The sequence below is a fragment of the Cyprinus carpio genome, chromosome B17 (genome assembly GCF_018340385.1).
Source record: "Cyprinus carpio isolate SPL01 chromosome B17, ASM1834038v1, whole genome shotgun sequence".
NCBI classification, from domain to species: domain Eukaryota; kingdom Metazoa; phylum Chordata; class Actinopteri; order Cypriniformes; family Cyprinidae; genus Cyprinus; species Cyprinus carpio.
This window is the reverse complement of record NC_056613.1, coordinates 2,135,127-2,157,611: the sequence shown is the minus strand read 5'-3', so window position 1 is coordinate 2,157,611 and position 22,485 is coordinate 2,135,127. Positions and strand designations below refer to the sequence as shown.

Sequence of the window (22,485 nt, the reverse complement as noted above, 5' to 3'; positions counted from 1 at the left end):
AACATTCATAAACATCTGCATCATAAAAATAAATGTTTCTTATTATAAAACGGATAGTTCCGGTCCTTGATTCTGATTGGTTGAACTGCGTTCGAAGTTATCGTAAACATACACCATTGTTTACTTCTGTGTGTTGCTCGGCAACCACTTTTTGAGGAACTACATTGTTTGGTGGAAGAATACTGTTTTTATTTATATCATTACACTTTATTTGCTCTGTTTTATTATGTGAAACCTTAATACCTATATGGAATAAATGTTTTATAAAAGCAATAATCCCAGTGAAGCTGTGGTTTACAGTGAATTTATAACAGCTAAGGGGGTTTTAGGCGTGCCTAGCAATGCTCCTTAGCTGTTATAAATTCACTGTAAACCACAGCTTCTTGGGGCTTATTGCTTTATTTTACACCTTATTTTGTTGATAAAACTGCACCACCATTTGTTCCTGCTCTCTGGTTTCAATGGACCCTCGGCGTATGCTTCTTATCTCATTAATGGCATCGATTCCAGTGATTTTCCTGCGCTTCACCAGGTAACAGGCGAGCATTGTCCCCGTCCGCCCAAAGCCATGCAAACAGTGCACCGCAACAGCCTGCCGAAGACAAACACTTCAGCATACACATGCTTAAAGAGCTCCACTATGATAACATCTGATAATGATGTAAACTATAACTTGCCAAGGCTATTTATAGGCAAACAGACCAAATACTAACTGGTTTAGAGATTTGCTTTGTTACCAAGGTGTAAAGTCTGTGTATAAAAAATGTGATGCAAACTGTTGGTTTGTGTTTTATTACAGGCATTCACTTTTTGCTTTCGGTTCGAGGTTCATTCGGTTGAAGATACTCACTGCATATACTATTTTTTGTGATCACACAAATTATTATATTTTGCTGTATTCTCTTTTGAGTATTCAAACAATCCAATGAAAACGTCTTAAAAATGTTGTTGTAATGTTGGTTTTACATAATCAAAACTGTGTATCTATTATCTGATGAATATGCTAACATTAAAAGCTCTCGTTATGAATTAGAGTATATTAGCTACCATAACTATAAATGAAGACTTTAGATGACATTAAAAACTGGTCAAAAGTCAATGCAAGAGAAGGTTGTTGTCTGCTGTTATGTCCCCACCAATGTCAAACTCAAACTACGCCCTTGAGTATTAGCCTGGCCTTCTTTAATTAATAATTCTTCTTTAATGAATTAATCAGACATGATATTATTATGTGCAGGCGAATGATAAAAGCATGCAGTTTCCTGGGAAATCCGTCCCGACAACTCTAAAAATAGTGTAACTTACAATAGTGTCAAAAAAATAAGTCAAAAACACAGTCGGAAGATGTTTTTTTTTTGTGATGTACTCGGTCATAATTTAAATTTGGTTCCTTTTTGAACACAAAAACATTATTTATACACGATTCATGGATTTGTATTTTTTTTCTGAAACCTTTTAGTTGGACATTTGTCTAACATTTTTTACATTTTACTACTTGTTTCAGAACGTTTAGAGAACTTTCAAAAGTAACATTCCCATATTATTTGCAAAATGATCAAATGGAATTGTACTTCAATGGTTGCATAACCAAGAAAAAAATAAAAAATAAAAAAAATAAACATTCAATAAATGTTTTCATAACAGGAAAGTTAGCAAAATATTCTTAGAACATATATTTTATATTTGTTAGCTGTGATTATGTAGCTTTAATAAATATTTGAAAAACATAGATATGCATAATTTATTGGCCTGTGTTACCTGTCCTTTTGCATTGGCCTCCTCCACTATGGACAGGAATCTGTTGATTTGATCAAACGTTGGGGCGCAGAAGTCATGAATCCTGATGTGATGAAGGGTCAGGTCTGGACAGGTGTCACGGTAAGGAGGTTTGCGCTCGCTCAGGGTCACCAGATGTTTGATGCCGTTGTTCAGCAGATACTGATAGTGGGCCGTCATTCGGGGCATTGCCAGGCCTGCAACTATACCAGGATCCACCCAGGAGAAGTTTGGAGGTTGTGCCGAAGCCATAGATTTTCTGATTTGTGTGTCACATTAAAAAATTGTTTACCAGTAAACAACAGCATTTCTGCAACATTAAGGAAAAACTGTCTAATATTTAGGCCTACTAAAGTTTATGAATATAATATAATAATGAAAAAGAAAAAAGAAACCAATTTAAAATACATGCATGAATAATTAAACAACTGTAACTTGAAATAAACGTCAACTAAAATAAAATAGGAATATTTAATATTTGTCAATTTTATACTTGAAATGCTAAAACTAATAAAAAACTACAAAACTTCAAAATGAAAAAAACATACAAAAAATATATAAATAAAAATAATAGCATATAAATTATACTAAAATAGCAATGGGTTTCAAAAAACAACTTTATATTATTTTTGTGGTCTACACTGTATCATCTACAGGCGTGTGGGGTAAATTAATCAAGCATAATGATTGCAAATACAAGTCATTTGCTCTGTAGCCTACCTTGTTTAGTTCAGTGTTTTTAGCACTATACGGTTCTCTTCTGAACACCCTGATAATCACACACTGCTCCTTTTCTCTAAATACACATGCATTCATTAATATATTATTATTGTAGCTAGTAAAATGTCAGATATAAATGCAATCTCTGGAACTGAGGACGGCGGTGGCGTACATGCTGTTCTGTCGGACCTGAAGCAGCTGTCGAGTTTGACCATCGGGTGGCACGCGATACTAACTCATCACTGCAGTCTGTGTTACATGCAGCTCTTCCTCCAGAGGGCGCACTAAGGCCATAAACCCGTATTTTCTATTGAAACACGGTGAAGTCAGAGCGAGTGTTTTGTCTTAGTGGAAATAGCTTTTTCATTGAAAATTAATTGCATCTACTTGCTGTTGATATGCATAAAAAAATCGACGCAATAATCTCTGTAAAATGATCAAATAAAGTACGGTCTGCTTTAATCATAAACGACTGTGATTGGCCCATTTCGACCAGCGCTGAGTGATGTAACGTTTACCACGTGACAGACTTTGCCTCTAGAATATACTTTAAACCTGATAAACGACGCGGGAAGACTTTACCAGTCATCGAATTAGAAACAAATTCTTCGAGTTAAAATAGGGGAATCTGTCTTTAGATTTGTAGTAGCTGACAACATTATAAAACGTCGATTTATTTTTTTAAAGGAGCGTCTCATGCTAATTGCTAATACTACGTCGCAGTGTGTTTATGTGGTTTAACGGTCTTTTCACCAGAGCGATCGAAGACGATCGTGTCAGAAAAGGTTTGTAGCATCGATATAAGGCACTAAAGCACAATACATACGCTTAAAAGTGTAAAATATGAAGTGTTTTGATGTTACACTGCTAATCATAGGAAAGAAACCTAGCATAAAACTAGCTTGTAGCAAGTCAGGATGGCCGAGCGGTCTAAGGCGCTGCGTTCAGGTCGCAGTCTCCTCTGGAGGCGTGGGTTCGAATCCCACTTCTGACAAGTACTTTTTGTGCAGGTTAAACAACTAGATCTTGTGTTAAGCTCATATTTTCAGTCTACAGTCACAAAGTTTGCGCATATGGTCAGAAACAGCATAATGATTGTACTATTGCAAAACGCAGCATGCGTACTGTGCACATTAAACAAACGTCAGATATTTCGGCTTGAAAAATAAAAATATTGTTGCATACAGGTATCCATAGTATTAAAAAAAGAGTAGTTGTTAGACTAGATAAAATCACTCGTTACATTTAGCAGACGCTTTTATCCAAGCAATCAAAATCAACAAAATAGCAATGCTATGCAAGTGCTATAACAAATCTCAGTTAGCTTAACGTAGTACACGTAGCAAGGGTTTGTGTTTTTTAAATGTATATAATAGGTAAAAAGAAAACAGAATAGTAAAAGAATAGAGCAAGATAGTGTTAGAGGCCTTTTTTCTTGCTTTTTGTATAATAAATAAAAGAATACAAAAAGAATAGAGAAGCTAGAAAACAAGCCGTTAGTAAATGAATATAGTGCAACTCTAACAGAATAGAATTAGAATAGAGGGTGCTAGAGTTAGAGGGTCAAGTGAAGATGGAAGAGATGTGTTTTTAGTTAATTCTTGAAGACGGCTAAGGACTCAGCTGCTCGGATTGAGTTAGGTCATTCTGCCAGGAGGGAACATTTAATGTAAAAGTCAGTCAAAGTGATTTTGTGCTTCTTTGAGATGCACAATAAAGCGACGTTGACTTGCAGAATGCAAGCTTCTTGAGGGCACATAAGTCTGAAATAATGAATTTTTAGGGAAAGGTATTATATGATGCATGCCCTTGCTTCCGCTTCATGTAAACAATGCATGCGCGTGCTGACGTAAGCATTAGCGCCACATGCATGCGTTGTCAGATTTCATCAAAAATAAATGTATTTGTTTTCTGAAGATGAACGAAGGCCTTATGGGTTTAGAACGACACGAAGGTAAGTAATAAATGACATAATTTTTGGGCGAACTAGGCCTATCCCTTTAACCAAACAAGCCAAACTCATAATGCTCAGTAGTGGAAACATGCAAATTTGCTTGCAGTGTCCGCTGTGCTGTAATTGGTCAAATGTCATTAATCTCTCTTTAATGATTGGCTGCAGCTTTTTCAGATTCTCTGCATGGTCCGGATGCTGCAGCGGTTTCTCAGTTAACAGGGAATGCTCTCGTAACATCGGTTAATGTTCTGGCAAAGTTCTCTCAAAGTTTTCATATTATTAGAATGTTTGTTCAAAGTTATCTGGTCTTTAACAATAGTTGCATCGCAAATGACGCACTTGTACAAAAAGCACACAGCTCAACTGTGTAATGGGGGTGGAAACCTCACATTTCGATTCATATCGATTCTTGGGGTCATGATTTTATTAAAAATCAATTTGCCATTTTTCATCAAAATTTTGGTGTGCACTGGACATAAAACGCACCAGTCTATAGCATGAGTAGTCCTGACTCAAGAAATCAGTGTTTCTTATAAACTATTAATTTTCTAAAAGATCACAAATATTTTACACTACCCATAATAACAAAAGATCAATAACTAAGATTATATTTTTCCAAACGCTTGCCCTCGCTGAAAATGGGGCAGGATCTGTTTGTTTTTCCACCTTTATGCTCATGTTATTATTTATTTTTTGTTGGATGTTTGTCCAAGTTTTTATTTTTTATTTTAGATTTTTTTTTGTTACAACTTGTTTTTGAAAGTATTCAAAAGTAACATCCCATTAATGTTTGCTGGTAGCCATTGACTTCCATAGTATGGAAAATATTATGGAATTTAATGGCTACCAGCAACTGTTTGGTTACCAACATTCTTCAAAATATCTTTTTTTGTCTTCAACAGAAAAAAAGTAATTCATACAGGTGTGGAACAAGATGAGGGTGAGTAAATGAGGACAACGTTTTCATTTTTAGCTGAACTGTCCCTCTAATGTTCTCATAACCATGAAAACACATTTTTAACCGTGCATGTTTTGAACGTTTATTGAACGTTCAGAAGTAAAGTTTCAGAACATGTTGTTAGCTGGGTAGAGTCACACCGCTTATGAAAAGTGGTTTTGTAAAGTCGACTGCATTGTGAATTTAATCTGTTGTGAATTTGAGTGTTTGATAAATCACTGACAAACCAAGTGGTTTATTACAAATGAAATATGATACAAAACCAGATCTAATGCAGATAGAACAAAGTACTGTACATTACATACTTCTTAGACAAATTGTGCCTTAGTTTCAATATACATAAATCTGTGCCATTTACATGAAGGAGACAATTCTAGTCTAGAATGAATTTACTTATCTTCTAACTTGGAATATAGTCCAGAGTACTCTGTAGGACAGGAAGTGTCTTCAAAGGACAATCAATTTCCTGCAGTGACTCACTGCACATGTCATTTATGGATGTTTTCACGTCACATGATAAAGAATGAAGGTTTATGGGTGGTTTTAGTGGTGTTACAGGACATTCAGGTGTCCCCATCACACGATCTTGCTCAGGAACCCTGGCTAACTGCCATAACGGCATGTCCTCCTGCTGCCGGTGTGTCTTCATGTGGGCATTTCGACTTTTCACCTTTAAAAACACCCTATGAAAAGAGGCAATCGTGAATCAGACCGCAACCACTGTGATTCATAACTGTATGAAGATGTTTCTGTGTTTGACTCAGGACGTGGCTTACTTTCCACACTCGTTGCAGGGAAAGACGACGGCTGAATCAGTGTCTCCACTGGTGGTGCTGGAGGGAGAACTTCTCACAGAAGCCGAACCCAAAGGCAGGGTCAGCGTGGATGATCTGTTCTCGGCCGGAGAGCTACAGAGCAGCCGGAGATTGGTCTGGGTCCACGTTTCTTCTTTCATCTGCTGTGAGAAACATAGTAATTTTACCCAGAAACCAATGTTCTGTAATTACTTGTTCCAAATCCATTGTTCCATAAGACAGCAGTTAACAAGTTGCAAAAAGGTCAAGGAAACAGCATAAATCTTAAAGGGGTCATTTGATGTGATATTAATTTGTCCTTTCTCTTTGGAGTGTTACAAGCTCTCGGTGCATGAAGAAGATCTGTAAAGTTGCAAAGACTAAAGTCTCAAATCTAAAGAGATATTCTTTATAAAAGTTAAGAGTCAACCACACCCTCCTAAAACGGCTTGTTTAAACACACCCCCACATGTCTACGTCACTATGTAGGAAGATTTGCATAACGCCACACAAATGTTCATGCAAAGAAAGAAGGCTAACTTTTTTGACGTTGTTGTGTCTACTTTGTTTGACCTTTCAAAAGAGGACACAAGAAAATCAGTGGTTAAGTTGTATTTACAACACTGTTCCAGAACCGTTCAAACTAAATATTCAGATGTGTGCAGCACATTTTACGGAGGTTTCCTGAACCAGTAGCTTACAATGCTTCTGTGGCACAAACATAAAGTTTCTATAAAGTGGGGTAATTCCAACTTTGCAAGGACAGTCTGGCGCTTTTGACTCACAGCCTGTAAGTACATTTTCATATTTAAAGAATTTTGTTTCTCCAATCACAAATGCAGACATGGTTTTATGTTTATGCAGCGCGATACGCAACGCAATGCATAAAAAGACAATATAAGTCATTATAATCAATAATTATGTCACCACTGGATGCAACAAATGCCTCGTTTGTAATGTGTTTTATTGGTTTTGTCTCGTCGCGCCAGGAGACGGCATCACGGTATGTTAAGGGGCGTAACATTTTCGTCACATTCTTGAGGTTTTCGGCCAATCACAACACACTGGATAGCTGGCCAATCAGAGCACACCTCGATTTTCAGAACGATGAGCTTTGTAAAAAATCGACGCGTTTCAGAAATGCGGGGCATTGAGGAGCAACAATAATGTACAGTATGTGGAAAATAATGTGTTTTCTGAACCTTAAACCACATAAACACATTTCATTACACCAAATACACAAAATTATGTACTTTTTAGCAACATCATATGACCCCTTTAACATCCATGCAACTCATGCACTAGTCTTCTGAAGTCATATGATAGTTACTCAGATTGTAATTGTAATTGTAAACTTGGAAGTTTTTGTTTTTTAATATGTTTTTGAAGATTGACAGAAGTCGTTGTATGAAAAAGTACACTCTAGAATAGCTTCCAAATGAGTACTTGTTATGGAAATAATATATACATATGAGTGTTAACTGAATTTAATGTTGACTTAATGGCATGTCTTTTTTACAATTACAATAAATGAAAATTTATTATAGCTTAAATTAAATGCAGTTAGTTGAAATTAAGAGTGTTTTTTGACACACCTATATAGGACTTAAGTACATCTTTGTTTGTAATTTTTATAACTAATTCATTAGTCTTTAATATATGTTTACTGACAAGCATTTATGGTAAATTAAAATATACTTTAATTTTAAGTTGCAATTAAAATGTATTAACTTTAAATGTAATATAAATTAGGCACTAAAGATTTAATTATAATCAAGTGACAAAAGGTTATAAGAACATTGTCATTTTGAATGTACTTTAGGTTTAACTTTTAATTTGACATTATTATAAAGTGCACTTAAGTACAGTGTACTTAAGTGTGTTAAGAAACATAGTTATAAAAGTGTCCCTTAAAGTACACTCAAGTGTTTTTTTATTTCATTTTATCATGTGCAAGTACATTTTTTTTGTTTTTTTGTTAATATAAATATACTTTGAAAATTTAAAGTACACTACAAGTGCACATCCAGTACAAGTAAACACACTTATTTTTCAGAAGTGACCTGTGTGACAAAATCTTTAAAATGTCTTATTTTGTGCTCCACAGAATAGCATACAGAATTGGAACAGCTTGAAGGTGAGTAAATAATAAATAATGATGCAATGTAACATGTTTCTAATAATGAAGACATTATCAGGCTACTATATAAAGATTGCTACACAATCACACTATCTAGATTAATACAGTACACATTTGACAATGCAGTGGCAGTACTGTATACAGCATATTTGAGAGAAAAGGTGTGAGCGTACTAGTAAATGACAGGAAGTGGAGAAAGCACCTAGAGGTTTCGGTTTGTACACCGGCTCACAGATACTCACAGAGTTTGACACATCACAGACAAACACGCCACTGGAGTTTTCTGATATTTCAGGCTCCCTGGTTTTGCTGTTGGCTTCTTTATTTGGTTCTGCGGTGGTGTTTATCGGCCAGGCTCCCTAATTCATGAAATATACAGGCTATGCATGAAATGTCATTAAATTACAGTAGATTACTTATAAAAGTGAATGTCGTTTGCACTTTTTTTTTTTTTTTTTACAATATTGTCTTTTCTAACGCAATGATTAATTGTCTTAATTGTCCAAATACTGGCAGGTGAAAGTGCTGACATGAGATATGACCAATAAAACTGTGCTGTAACTCACCCGCGGGTCTTGAACAGGTGTAGACAGAGCTGTACTGACTCTCGTACCCAAGCGCAAACGCTTTTTCCATGTGTAATAGTACTCGACACACTGAGACACTGACTTTGTCTTGACCTAAATAATAAAAGAACGCATTCTCACAGTCACTACACGACAGGGTCACAAATTAATGCTAATATAATAAAGGAGAGCAAAAGATTAAATGAAAACAGGGTTTCTGCAGGTCTTAAAAAGTCTTAATTCGTCCTTCCACAAATGAAGGCCTTAAAAATAATTAGTCACCCAAATGCAATGGCAAAAAATAAATATTTACCTCAATATTGTTTTGTTTTCCTAGACAAATATCTAAACATCCTTAAATCTAGAAACATTTACAATGTTAGAAATGTTGGAAATGTAACAATTAAGTGGGTTTATGTTTAAAAAAAGAACAAATATCTGTCAGTGGGTTATGTTTCCCTTTTGAATTAAGCTGATTTTTCTGAGCCCACTTGCAGATTTTTGTTATTTTAATCGTCAGCTCGCTTTATTTTGATGAGTAGTTGACAAGTAAATGTATCTTGATTTAAGAATCCTTTGCACTGGAAAACAAGATAAAAATACTTTTTTTGCTCTGTGATCGGTAAAAGCTATTTCCATATTCCAAGACTTAAGGTATTTCTGGTTACTCTTTATTTTAAGGTGTCATTGTTACAGTGTAATTATACTTTTAAGTACTGAGTAATATTATTTAACTACATGTACTTACTATATGGTTAGGGTTACATGCATGTAATTATGCATAATTAATTGTGTGTAATAATGCGTAACAAGGACACCTTAAAATAAAATGGTACCGTATTTCTTTGTTAAATGAATTTAAAAAGTAATGGAGATTTGTTTTGAAGAGTTGCTAATATAAGACATTTACATTTAGAGGACATACAGTATTGGCACATTATGTTCCATTCAATTTATTGTTTACATTTTCTTTACTTGGTCTTGAAAAAGTCTTAATTGCACCTTCATAAAACCTGCACAAACCTTCTAATATTAAATGACCACAAATACCATTTTCTGGACAAGATAGAAATCTTTGTGATGACTTAAAAGTGCTTTGTTCAGCTGGCGTTTTTCCTGAAGCATCCATCTGTCTGATCCTAGTTGATGAGAAGGGAAGAAGAAAAGCTGTAATGTGGTGCATTCAGTAATTCAAATATTTAGGGTCAGATTTACTAAACGGGTCAAATTATAGCGTGAGAACGCAAACCGAGCGCCGATAGGAGTGGAAAGTCCTGCGGCTGATCTACTGACAGTACGCAGATTAAAGAACACAGACAAGACACAGATCTGTTCTGTAATGATCAATGCAATCTACCAAGAACAGCTCAAAATAGTGTCTAGTTTAAGACATGCTTTTTTTGGGGCTGGAAACAATAGCGCAAATACCAGTAAACTGACTTGCGCAAACATTAGTAAATCATGTTGTGTGATTCATTTAGATACTTTCCTCCCATGAATTTTGCATCTGAAAGAGAAACTCCTACAAATGCATATGCGATAAGATCAGCCACAAAAATGACTGTGTCCACATCTTTTCAGCGCTAAGCTTTACTACGCGTCTTTAAAAAGTCCTGACAGTATAGTTGTTTAATGCCAAAAGAGGGTTTGCGCTAAATCTGGCCCTTAATTTGTAGTCTTCTATATATAATTGAATATTTCCTCAGGAAGGAATACTTGCATATAAGAATGCCACAGTAAAAAGAGAGACGAAAATAGTCTTTTTTTGAGGGCACAAAATCTTACGCACCTGCGTAATGATAGTCTGTTTTGAGGCTGGATGTGTTTCTCAGCGGTGTTGGCAGGAGAAGCTTTTCAAGGGTATTCTGTAACATGATAGTTATTTTAAGGCTTTTTAAAGAACGTGCTTTAGTGCCAGGAAGTGATAATATGCAAAATACTAACCATAATATCTCCTCTGCACTCAAAAAGACAGTGCAGGACATATTCTGTGTTTACGCCGCCGCCTGGTAGCACACTAGAGCAAGCCATTTTCAAAAGATTGTCCACTAAAAAGGGGAAAAAGTCAACAGTAGTCAGATATTGAGACTTTCTTTTTCCTTAATATGCACAAAAATAAATTAACCATTTATATTTTAGACTCTAAAAACTTGCATATCATATTAATGGAGCAAAATTTCTATTTTGTGTAGCATTGTTAGCCTGCACTGAAAACAACTGTTGTAGAAACTGTTTAGAAGATTTTAGAAATTTCACTCAGAAGAGAAATTTGGAATAGCATTTTCTTGCAAAACGTACTCAAATATTTTTTCAAAAACCATATTTTCCAGTGTTTAGTGAACTTAATTACTTGGCTGAAGAATGATTTTAGAATGTTTTGCTTTGCATCATGCTTGAGAATGTCTGTTCTGCATTATAAAATCACTGCATGTCTCCTAGTTGCTGCATTTAACTCAATGTGATTTTTGTTGAAAGTGATTTTAGTTACCTTTCTGCTGGTTATCAGGGGCATCCAGGTCTTGGGTGGGCGACCACAAAAGAACAGCATTATGGGAATCTTCCTCTGTGAAGATTTGACACTTAATGTCTGGGATCTTTGCTTGAAATTCCTCGCCAACATTTATCCGACTATAAAGAACATCAACACAGTTATTGATTATTAATTTTATATTTGAACATTATTAGTTATTTAATAAATCAAGTAAGCAACATTAATCTACAAAAACATATAAAATACAGTTATTGTATATTTAAACATTATTTATTTATTTAATAAATCAAGTAAGCAACTGACAGTTAAATGATGTGCAAGAACACATTGTTTTGCTGGTGTAGCTTAAAGTTGAAGAGTAATGTTTTGAAACACTTTTGTGAAAATGAAACTTCAGATCATGTGGTTTTATTGAGAGGAAGTGTGATATTACTTCAGTGAATAAACTCACTTTTAAAAAATGAAACGAGAGGGAAGATGGTATTTCAAAGCTTTTTCATTTGCTGGAAAAAAATTTGGTTGTCTCCGAGAAACTGCATTCATTGGTAAAAGTATTGTGAGAATACAACATTTTTCAAGAAAGTGCAAACTTTCTCAGGAGAACAAAAGCATTTAAATACACATTTTTATTCCGTTTCATATTTTTTTCAATATGATTTTTTTTTGCCAATAAACAACTACCTACATGATCAACACCATACCAACTGCATAGCAACACCCTAGCAACAAACCACGACACCGGCGACTTTTTTCATGGTCACCACTTACATTTTCTTGAGAAAATGTAACGCATAGTTGAATTTGTTTTTGCTAGTGACATTGAATTTACACACATATCTTTGAGTAAAAACATTAAAATGCTTACGGTGTTACATTAACCACTTTCTCCCTTGCAGTCTCACCACAGTCATCCATATCACCTGTTATAGACAAACATGGATAATGCAAATTAAAAGTAGAAAAATACAGCTACTGGAACAATGCATCTAAAATAATTCAGTAAAATCAACTCTTTAGTCTTCGCTATTGTCATGCCAAGGACTTTGGCTGCATTAACTAACCAGCCCCATCTGCAGCAGACTCGACCCCGCTGCTCATGCCTCTTCCATTGATGGCACTGAAGAGGCCTGATCCCGGGCGTACGGGGCTGAGCATGGGTGGAGGGGTGTACGGCACGTCGTCCCCCATGCTGCTCGCCGTCCTGAGCTGACTGCAGAAGAGCACTGCGCCTCTGGACTCCTGACCGGAGCTGGGTGGAGGAATCATCAACGGGACCAGACAGTGGCGGTACCTCTTTTTCACCTGCTTTCGTGCACATTCTCCATCTGAGATAGATCTCTTTATCTAGAATGCGTTATGTGGGGGTCGAGGTTTAGTTAACATTAAAATCTGTCAGATTGACATGAATCAGTTAAAGCAGTGGTTCTCAATTCCAGTCCTCGTGCCCCCCTGCTCTGCACATTTTGTATGTTTCTCTTATGGCTTCAGACGTTTGTTCTATTCGAACATAAGTGCCCTGCGAAGTGGTTCCATTCAAAGTGCATTGAAGTGTGCGAGACGTGAACTTAATTTGTATTTATTTACAGAGGTATATGATGCCACACTTGCAGATCCGTGAATGAATGTTCCGAAGTGAAGTAAACTTCAACAGATTTCCACTGCATAGGGCGTAGAGAGCAATGAACACTGTGTAGGGACCATGTCAGTAGGAACACGGTTCATGCACAGAGCTCACTTCTAACGAGCTGATTATCTGAATCAGGTGTGTTAACAAAGAGAGACATGCAAAATATGCAGAGCTGGGGGGCGCGAGGACTGGAATTGAGAACTGCTGAGTTATTTTTAATCTATCTTTCTTTTAATTATTTATTTCCTATTAAAACAGAGCTGGGCAGGATATATTAAAGGGCTCATTGCATTAATTTTCACAATGAAATCAATTTACAGTTCTTGTTTGTTTTTTTGTTTTTTTCATGGAATATTGCTGTTCATTGTAAATTATTTATCCATGCATATTGCAGCATTCATGTGCCCCTTGTAATTTTTAATCAAAAAGTCAGAATAAGAATGAAGTTTTACATTTAAAAAAATACTTAGAGCATCAGCAGTCTATAAATTCTAATGAGCTTTTCATTTCTCAACCGGTTTTAAAAATAACTATATGAATGCCAGAAACTCACACAGGAAGGGTGGTTTCGTACCGACAGGAGGGGTGACTGTGCACCAGTCTTATTTAAACCGCTTTGTTCCTCATTTTTCTGCTGGCACAGAAGGCTGAGCGGGAGTTTGGTTGGGTTCTGGTAGTCCTTAACAGGTACTGACACAGGTAAGATGATGGGGTTGCTTTGAGCAGCCTCAGACAGAGGAATGTGCCCGTCTCTCTGTTAAAACAAAGAAAGAAATATCAAGTACCAGGTTTTCACAAACTGCTGATGATCAAAATGACTCCGGTTCATACCATTTTGAGGGATGTGGGGTGTGTCCGCAGTCCTCCATGAGAGCGCATGTGACCGTTCAGAGCCGGGAGACTTTTGAACTCCCTGTGACAAACAGTACATCTCATCTTTGCATGAGATCCATCCTCTCTCGACAACTCTGGTTCTAATCTACAGAAATCCAAATCCACATACTATATTATATAACAAGTACTGTATATGAGTGGAGCATTGAGTTTTTCACTTTTTTGCCACAGTTGCCTTTGCTTGCATACTAGAGGACTAGTAATATTATGTGTTACACTAAAAAAATGGTTTTCACTCAGACACTGCTAGTAAATTTGACAAAAATAAAAAATACAAAAGGCATCAAGTAGCACTAGTGAAATTTTGAAGCAGAAAAACTGAAATAGTATTTTCTTAAACATACTACACGACCAAATAGTAATTTATGGTTGTCACTATACCAAGTTGTTATAAATCGAATAACAGTTGTATAACAAGACCTCAGCTTTCATAATACTCAATATCACCAGATGACGAATTAATAACAATCAATGAATTATAAATTAATAATGAATTATACAATTACGGTAACGCTTAAAGCCTTTATGTGTAATGCATTATAAAAGTAGTTTTAATGCATTAATTATGCCATGTAATGCACATTATAATGCATTACGATCGCATGAATAAATGTAATCATAGTTCCACATTATAACACTTATCAATTCAATTGTTGCACAATTCATTTTAAATTTGGTAATTGGTAATCTTCGACAAGATATAATGTGTTACAATGCACATTATGAATAATTATAATGCATTATACCCTTTAACACTTAACACTTTATAATGCATTATACATAAAGGTTTTAAGTAGTGTTACCACAAATATACCTAACCTTTACATTGCGTTATATATTATATCCAACTTTTTGTCGCAAAATGTAACTATATTAATATCCAGCTCTTTATATAAAGTAATCTATATATACTGTGTCACATAGGGCTATCTATATAGCAAAATAGTTGTGTAATTGTTGCAAAATGTAAACTATATTATCACCTAGCTCTAACCTGCTAAATGTGATTATAAGGCATTAATGTACTGACATTATCAACATTAACATCTGAACTTTCTGTAAAGCTGCTTTGAAATGTGTATTTAGACACATTCTATACAAAGTTCTATACAAAGAAATTTGATTTTACTAAATGAATAGAAGTAGGGTTGGAGTCAAACCTGAAATGAGGTGAAATGGCCTCATCTTGAATATCTGGTGAAGGAGCCTGCAAGGTATTCATGAGAAACCTTTATCTTAAATGCAAACGAGTTTATAATGAAGTAATAAAATAAAAAAATACAGTACCTGTGACCACTGAGGAGCATGTGCAGCACGATGATGAAAAATATCCCCCCTCATAGTCATCTGTGGAAGAGTTTTACAGACCCCTGAGCTCTTGTTTTGGTAGAGCGGACTGCAGAGGTCTTCACTTCGGTGTGGGAAGTTGAAACCTGATTGATCTTCTTTGGGACTCGAGAACACGGGTGTGTTGGGTGCCGAGTGACGAGCATCGCTAAACATGTTGTTTTGCTTTGCAGGGATTGATTGCACGTTATCTTGCATGAGGTAAGGATTGCCTGGTTGGGAAAGAGAACGAAGATGTTGTTGGTCTTGGTAATGGAAGATCTGCTGCTCCGGGACTTTGAAGTCTTGACGGTGGTCATAGGTTGGCGATTGAGCAGGTTCTTGAGATTCCAGGTGATTTTTATGTGCAAAAATCCCTCTTTGTTGTTGATTCAAGGCCATTGGATATGGCATTGGGTGGCTTTGATAGCCATGCCAAGAGCTCTGTGGTTTTTGGAGGCTCCTGTTTACCTGCTCCATGTTGTTTATTTTCTGTTTGTGTTGCTGGTATCCATAGTGAAACTGTTGATGGTTTTGGTAAAGGCAGTGCATTGAGTTTTGGCTTTCTGATGGATGGAAGCTGCTCTGATCGCATTGACCTTGAATGACCATCGGGTTAAAAACCGGAGACTCCAAAGGTTGCCTGTCCGATCCTTCTGGGAGACTTTGAGGCATGTGCAAAACCCCTGAAATGTGATTTTCTGGGTGCTTATGGTTTGTCCTGTTGCTATCGCCAAAGAGAAGTTGAATGTTTTTCGTAGGGAAGGCCTTTGAGAACGAGTCCAGCCTTTGAGGATGAGAAGCACTGCCGTTGTCTTTGCAGGTCATTGATGAGTTGTTCTGACACGTGATGTTAAACGGATAGATTCGAGATGTCTCTGGTAGTTCTTCGTGAGGAGAAGATCCCCATGATGATGTCCTTCCAAACTGATTATATTCCCAAGTCCCGCCACTGTTCGGCATCTCAAGCATTGGAGAAAGTTCATGCCCTGGAGTGCCAGGAGACGTTAGTGACTCGTGGTTGAGTCGAGGAGACATTGGAGATGACTGGATCGAGTTTATGTTTGGTACACCATAGTGAGGTGCACCCAATGTGCTTGGGCTGTGCTGGAACAAATAGGTCCCGTTGGTGTGGTTTGTGAACTGATTCGTCTCGTACAAGTTTTCTGTCATTTTAAGAAAGATTAAAATGCCACTTCTCTATTGTTAAACTAATGGCTTGAGGGGACGTGATAAGATAATGGTTTGAATGTCCCTATAAAAGAGTTGAATGCTTTTTCCGTCATTCGTTGTTTAGTCTCTCAAATTGTTCGGCTGATTTCAAGAATAGGTTTTTCCTGTAAAATGAGAGAACACGTTGTTATACTTTGCTGAAAATTTACAAAGACAATATTTTTTTGTCTTTTAGGAATAACCTGCACCATTTAAACGTGTGTCAAGATGTACGCTGTCATTCAAAAGTTTGAGGTTGGTAAATATTTTTTTTAAAGATATTAATAGTTTTATCCAGCAAGCGTGCATTAAATTTATCAAAGATGACAGCAAATGCATTTATAATGTTAAAAAAGATTTCTATTTCAAATAAATGCTTCTTTTGATCTTTCTATTCGTTTAAAAAATTATTACTGTTTTGACAAAAAATGTTAAGCAGCATGACTGTTTTAATCATTGATAATATAAATAACTGTTTTCAAAACTGATAATAATAATCAGCATATTAGGATGATTTCTGAAGGATCATGTGACACTGAAGACTGAAGTAATGCTGCTGAAAATTCAGCTTTGCATCACATGAATAAATTACATTTTACAGTATATTACACTAGAAAACAGTTATTTTAAATTCCAGTAATATTTCAAGATATTACCTTTTATACTGTATTTTTGTTCAAATAAATGCAGCCACAAAAGACTTCTTTCAAAAATGTTTTAAAAATCTTACCAACCCCAGACTTTTAAGCAGAAATGTGTATTTTATGTTCACTTTAAAATAAATTGTTCACAGATTATTGCAATAAAAAAAAATTCAAACACTTGTCAAAATCTAGATCATGTCTAAGACTAATTTGTTCATTTTTCATACAGAAAGGAATCTGTCTTTAGCAAACTAATAATATCTTATTTTTCCGCCCACTGCAGATACAGTAAATTCACACCATGACTCAGTCTGAGGCTTCCTCTCACATCTAGAATATGAAGTTTAGACACCATCTTATCACTTCCTGTCACATGGTCTGCCTATAACATAGGACGGCAGTTTGATCAGTATCTAAGCTCTTTGAAAGCTACTGCTGTCCTAAAAATGATTTTCATGTAAAAACATTTAACATTTAAATTCATGTCCGGGTGAATTTAATAAATCTCAAAGCAAAACCATAGTGTTTAAATACCTTAGAAATGAACTTGCAGAAACATTTTCCACCTCTAAAGTATTACCAATCTGAGGTATGTTTTCCAAAACAGTATGCAAAAATGCATAGAATAACTCATGCATGTACTTTTACCCATGTGCGCTTTAGAAAGGCCAAGTGTTGAGTGTGTTGTTTGAAAAAAGTCTGCAGGCAGATAATTGGTTCACCTCTCTGAATCAGATTAACACAGCATCTCAGTGTCAAAGGCTCAAGTGCGCTCTGTGGTTTCGAAAGTTTCCATCTTCGCTTTACTCTGTTTATTGAGTGTGTGAAGCCGTCAGACTCTGACCAGTGAGTGGAACAAGGCGACTGTTAGACCTTTAGAAATAAACTTAAAAGCAATGCGTGTATGTAGCCACAAAGATCTGTACCATCTCGAAAAATGATGCTACTGAGGCAGAACATCAACACAACCCTCATCTGTTTTTTTTTAATGATTAGCTAATCAACCTTTGAGTTAGTGCCAATTATATTTACATTTGCATTTATTAATTTAGCAGTGGCTTTTCTCCAAATGAGGATATTCATTTACAAATGAAGGTTATTTTATTTTGAATTTCATTTAATTTAAAATTTCATTTTATTATTTTTATTTTCCATTTTATTTATTAGAGTAGTTGCAACAGCTGTTTTATTTTTATTTTCATTTATTTTATTAGTCTTTAGTTTTGAGTCCAGTTGGAATTTGTTCTCTGTCAAACTGTTGTAGTGGAATGTTGGAATTTATCACGATGAAGAAAATTCTACAGCAGTATCAAATTATTTTTACAGTTTAAAAGTGACATTTGTTATTGCCTTTTTCTAAGCGTAAAATTATGGGTGACTCTTCACATTTATCCTGACATCTGCATTATTATTAATAGAATCAAATACTTATGAATTGAACAACATTTTTAATTAGACATTTTCATATAAGAATACATTGCATTAAATGAGATGACAAAAATGATATGTTTTTATGACATATGTGACTGTTATTTGTTCATTTCAATATTAGTTGAGCAACATCTCAACAGTTTCATTCATGAGCTATCTGAACTTTATCCACTCTTGAGGTAAACCCAGCTTACCTAGTGCTCATAACAGTACAGTCGGCTATTAAAAACGCATGTGATGTGTTTTCAGTTATAACCTTTTTTAGAAACTGCAGCTTGCATACATGACTTGTTGCCATGTCAGTCTGCGCAATGGTTGAGTTCTTTAAACCATATCTGTACATAGTACATACGCAATCAAAGCTTGCAAAATCAGTCCGTAACCCCGCTGAGGTCAAGGCATGCAACACCAAATAGTCTGACAGTATGAATTATTAATTCAGTTTGCTGTCTGTATTTAAATTGGTCTTGACATCTTTAGAAGATGCACATGCTGCATGCATTTTTGTGATTGAAAGTGTAATAATGACAAATAGTAATGCTTACCTCTCTCATTTCTTTATGTCCGTAATGCACTTTTTTAGAAAAGGCCGTTCTCTCAAACTGACCCATCAAGATGCACTGAATACTATATAAGACGCTCTGGATATCATAACAAACACAGACGAGTCAAACTGCACCGCGGATACAAAACAATAACTCAAAGGCACATCAGAAATAGGAAGTAAGTTCAGTTCATACTGCTGACTAAGGAATTATGCTTGCGTCCTCTTATAGCTACAGCAAGTGTCTAAAGGCCTGAGAGGGTTCAAGGAAGTTCAGGAAATGTCATCTTTCTCTTTAAGCCGAGAGACTTCCGGGTTTAACCACAAGCTATTTTCTCCACCTGCTATTATTTGTCTCATACATTTGTTAGCTGTAAACTGAAAGAGTATAAAAAGAGAGCTTTTCAGCGTCAAATTTTGCATAGAATTCTGCATTAGTACTGTCAGATGTAATGACAGTGTTGTTGTACGTGGTATACTGCACTGTGCGTCTTATCAAATGTAAATGTAAATTATGGTTGCCTTATTCTTGTTTTAGCATGTATTGCCAGCTTGGCCACAATTCTTCGCTCATACATGTTAAGAAAGGTCACTGTTTCTGTGAATGTGTGCTGTGGTGAGCGCATACTGGCAGAGATTTGCTGCCATTAACAGTTTCATAGTGAATAAATGATATGAATTAAATGTATGATATGAAGTCATAGTCTCCTTTAAATGAATAGTTCACCCAAAAATGAAGATTTGCTGAAATTAACTCACCCTCAGGCTATCAAATGTAGATGAGTTTGTTTCTTCATGGTAACAAATTTAGAGAAATGTAGCAATCCATCACTTGCCCACCAGTGGATCCTCTGCAGTGAATGGGTGCCGTCAGAATGAGAGTACACACCATTCCTGTCAACCCTCCTGTTTTTCCTGGGATTCTCACGTATTTTACCATTCTATCCCGCTATCATCCCGTTTAAATATTTTCCCGTATTTCTCCTGTATTTTTTAATCTTTCTATAAAAAAATCCCACTGGGCATATTTTATATGTTTGCTACATTGAGTTGCATACATGAAAAAAAAAAAAATATACATGCAAATTGAGATATAGCTTATACTTCAAAAGGCTATGGTTTAATTGATTAAATATGAGTGCTGCAAGTTGCAAAATCCGGTGCTGTGCTGCTTTGTTTACTTTGGTTACCAGGGAAATGGCTATATTCTTGGCGAAAAGTGAAAGAATGAAGAGAGAATGAATCCGCATTTTTTCAATAAGCCCTTCTGCTTTTTGTTTTAGTCCAAAGCCAAAAACAACCCTTATTTTTACGCAAAAAAACACACAGTTTGTTATACACACAGTTTAAATAATATTTAACATTTAAAAACGCAGTTTTTAATAATAATATAACATAATAATTGATACTGTTGCCCCGCCCCAAACCCAAGAACCCCCCCATATCCCATATTTTGGGACCCAAATGTTCACAGGTGTGGTCCACACCACTCCACTCAAGTAATCCTCAACACTCCAGTCCATCAAATAACGTCTTGTGAAGTGAACAGCTGTATGGTTGTGAACAAGAAAATCCATCACTGCATGGTTGTGAGCAAGAAATCCATCAAGATGTTTTTAATTTTAATGGTTGATTGGATTAAACTGGAGGAAGTGTTATAATGGATTATGGAATCATATTTTGGCCAGAAGTGATGGTTTATACAGTAGTTAAAACATCTTGATGGATTTGTTTCTTACAAGCGTACAGCTTTTCACTTCACAATATTAACTGATGGACTGGAGTGGTGTGGATTACTTGTGGATTATTGTGATGTTTGGACTCTCATTCTGACGGCACCCATTCACTGCAGAATCCGTTGGTGAGCAAGTGATGGAATGCTACATTTTCCCAAATTGGATGAAGCAGCAAACTCTTGAATGGCGGTAAATTGTTAACAAATTTTCATTGTTGGATAAACTATTCTTTTAATTTAATTTAAGGAATTCTGTGTGCTTTAAATGTGAATTTAAAAAAGGTTATATTCGTTTTTTCTTACTTTTGTGCTTCCTTGTAGTCTGGTTGACGTCCAGAGAACAGAAGACTTGCGGTGCCATTTTACTAATCTCCATATCAAACCACTTGGTTAAAAATATACAATGCATACAAATATAAAATCTTTAGATAAATACCCACCACATCCATCTGTAACTGATCGCAAAAGCGATGTCAAAGGAAACTAACACACAGTCTTATTTATATATGGTCGAGAGCCATTTGTGTTATAAATAAAAGTGGCATTAATTAAAACAGGCACTGACTGTGCTAGCATGCATGAGAGTTATCCAGTATTAATCAGAATTAGGTCATAATATGGTTTTGTAAGCAACCCGTTTGCTATAATGTGTGAATTATGTGCATGCAAACAAAGTCTGCGTTCAATTCACAATTAGCTACAAGTGTCATTAGTTTTCAGCTATTTTCTGTCTTGTCATGTCCTTCAGTGTTTTCAATAAGATTTGAATTAAAAATCAATTTATTGTGCAGCACCAAACTTTTTAAACTTCTTGTCCAAGATTCCCCAACTAGGCCTCATTATAACATTAAAACATTTGTCTTCAACTTCAAAATAATGAAATACTTTTTACTTGCAGTGGGGTTTTCATCATCAGCATTTTATCTGATCATAAAGTTGCACCTGTTAACCGAAAACTTGTGTTTCCATCTGCAGTTAAATACACAAACTACTGCAGTTTAGTGCAAATTAGAAGTTTAAATATAGGAAATAGTCAATTAATAATATTAAATTACAGGAAGGAATAGAATTTCGCAGAATTATTTCAGAACACTCTAATCAGAGAAAATGTTATAAAATTATATTTTTATGAGCCTATTTAAATCAAGGATATTTAAATCAATATACTTTCATAACCTGCTTCCTTTTTTGAGCATCATTAAATATAGTGTTTGAGGTTTACAAAAACTGCTGTAGAAAGGAAAAGTACTTACATTTTTAGAAAGTGAAAGTAGAGATGAGAAAGCTCTAAAGTTCATGCTTCAACTTTCAGGTGAAGGATCCAATGATCACATGACACACACACGCTGCCATCAGCTCTAAAAACTTTTTTTTGTTCCCAAATAGCAGCTCAGTTTCCAAGAGCTAAAATCCATATGCAAAGCTGTAGTTCGGTGAAGTGATCTGCAGTGAACGTCAGCAGTGCCCTCTGCTGTAAAATACACTTCCGTATCAACATCCTCTAAACACGGTTTCACTATGACACAATGACACTTTTTCTGATTAAAACCAATAAACTTTGACATAAAAGTTTATTTGTTTGTGTTTAATTTATACAAAAGAAGTGTTGTTATTTCCCTTTTGAGCATAGTAATAATAATAATAATAGAGGAAATCCATATAATAAAATATAT

At 35.5% G+C, this 22,485-nt stretch overlaps 3 protein-coding genes and 1 non-coding gene across 8 annotated transcripts in view; 2 read left to right on the top strand and 2 right to left on the bottom strand.

Moving 5' to 3' along the window:
• Positions 1-9: 9 nt before the first annotated feature.
• Positions 10-2,902, bottom strand: dusp23b (dual specificity phosphatase 23b). Its single transcript, XM_019116345.2, has 3 exons — positions 2,497-2,902; positions 1,759-2,035; positions 10-592 (listed from the first exon to the last, which is right to left on the bottom strand). Exons 2-3 carry the CDS (start codon positions 2,026-2,028, stop codon positions 404-406), a joined length of 459 nt encoding a protein of 152 aa, XP_018971890.1. The 5' UTR covers positions 2,029-2,035; positions 2,497-2,902; the 3' UTR covers positions 10-403.
• Positions 2,903-3,407: 505 nt separating this feature from the next.
• On the top strand, positions 3,408-3,490 carry trnal-cag. The gene has a single exon. It is a non-coding gene; the product is annotated as a tRNA-Leu (tRNA).
• Positions 3,491-5,623: 2,133 nt separating this feature from the next.
• LOC109103026 (transcriptional-regulating factor 1) lies at positions 5,624-22,261 on the bottom strand. Of its 5 annotated transcripts, none has more exons than XM_019116338.2 (15): positions 22,066-22,261; positions 15,208-16,583; positions 15,081-15,127; positions 13,858-14,005; positions 13,580-13,780; positions 12,461-12,743; positions 12,265-12,319; positions 11,397-11,536; positions 10,853-10,956; positions 10,698-10,773; positions 9,959-10,047; positions 8,909-9,022; positions 8,585-8,701; positions 6,185-6,366; positions 5,624-6,091 (listed from the first exon to the last, which is right to left on the bottom strand). In XM_019116338.2, the coding sequence occupies exons 2-15, from the start codon at positions 16,417-16,419 to the stop codon at positions 5,809-5,811; spliced, it is 3,051 nt and encodes a 1,016-aa protein (XP_018971883.1). In that variant the 5' UTR covers positions 16,420-16,583; positions 22,066-22,261; the 3' UTR covers positions 5,624-5,808. The 5 variants fall into 5 exon arrangements, with proteins under 5 accessions (XP_018971883.1, XP_018971882.1, XP_018971884.1 ...); XM_019116337.2 differs by lacking the exon at positions 22,066-22,261 and adding an exon at positions 19,079-19,319; XM_019116339.2 differs by lacking the exon at positions 22,066-22,261 and adding an exon at positions 19,079-19,319 and having other exon boundaries at positions 6,185-6,363.
• LOC109103027 (protein-tyrosine kinase 2-beta-like) overlaps positions 12,550-22,485 on the top strand; it is a 37,567-nt gene continuing 27,631 nt past the window's right edge. The window contains exon 1 of the mRNA XM_042743072.1: positions 12,550-12,686. The gene's annotated coding sequence lies outside the window, so the exon portion shown is untranslated. The remainder of the gene's footprint in view (positions 12,687-22,485) is intronic.

Coding starts and splice junctions, on each gene's coding strand:
- dusp23b (XM_019116345.2), bottom strand. CDS start 2,028: ATGGCTTCGGCACAACCTCCAAACTTCTCCTGGGTGGATCCTGGTATA. Junction 593..1,758: donor AGGCCAATGCAAAAGGACAG/GTAACACAGGCC, acceptor TGTCTTCGGCAG/GCTGTTGCGGTGCACTGTTT.
- LOC109103026 (XM_019116338.2), bottom strand. CDS start 16,419: ATGACAGAAAACTTGTACGAGACGAATCAGTTCACAAACCACACCAAC. Junction 15,128..15,207: donor ATGCTCCTCAGTGGTCACAG/GTACTGTATTTT, acceptor AATACCTTGCAG/GCTCCTTCACCAGATATTCA. Junction 6,092..6,184: donor CCCTGCAACGAGTGTGGAAA/GTAAGCCACGTC, acceptor CTCTTTTCATAG/GGTGTTTTTAAAGGTGAAAA.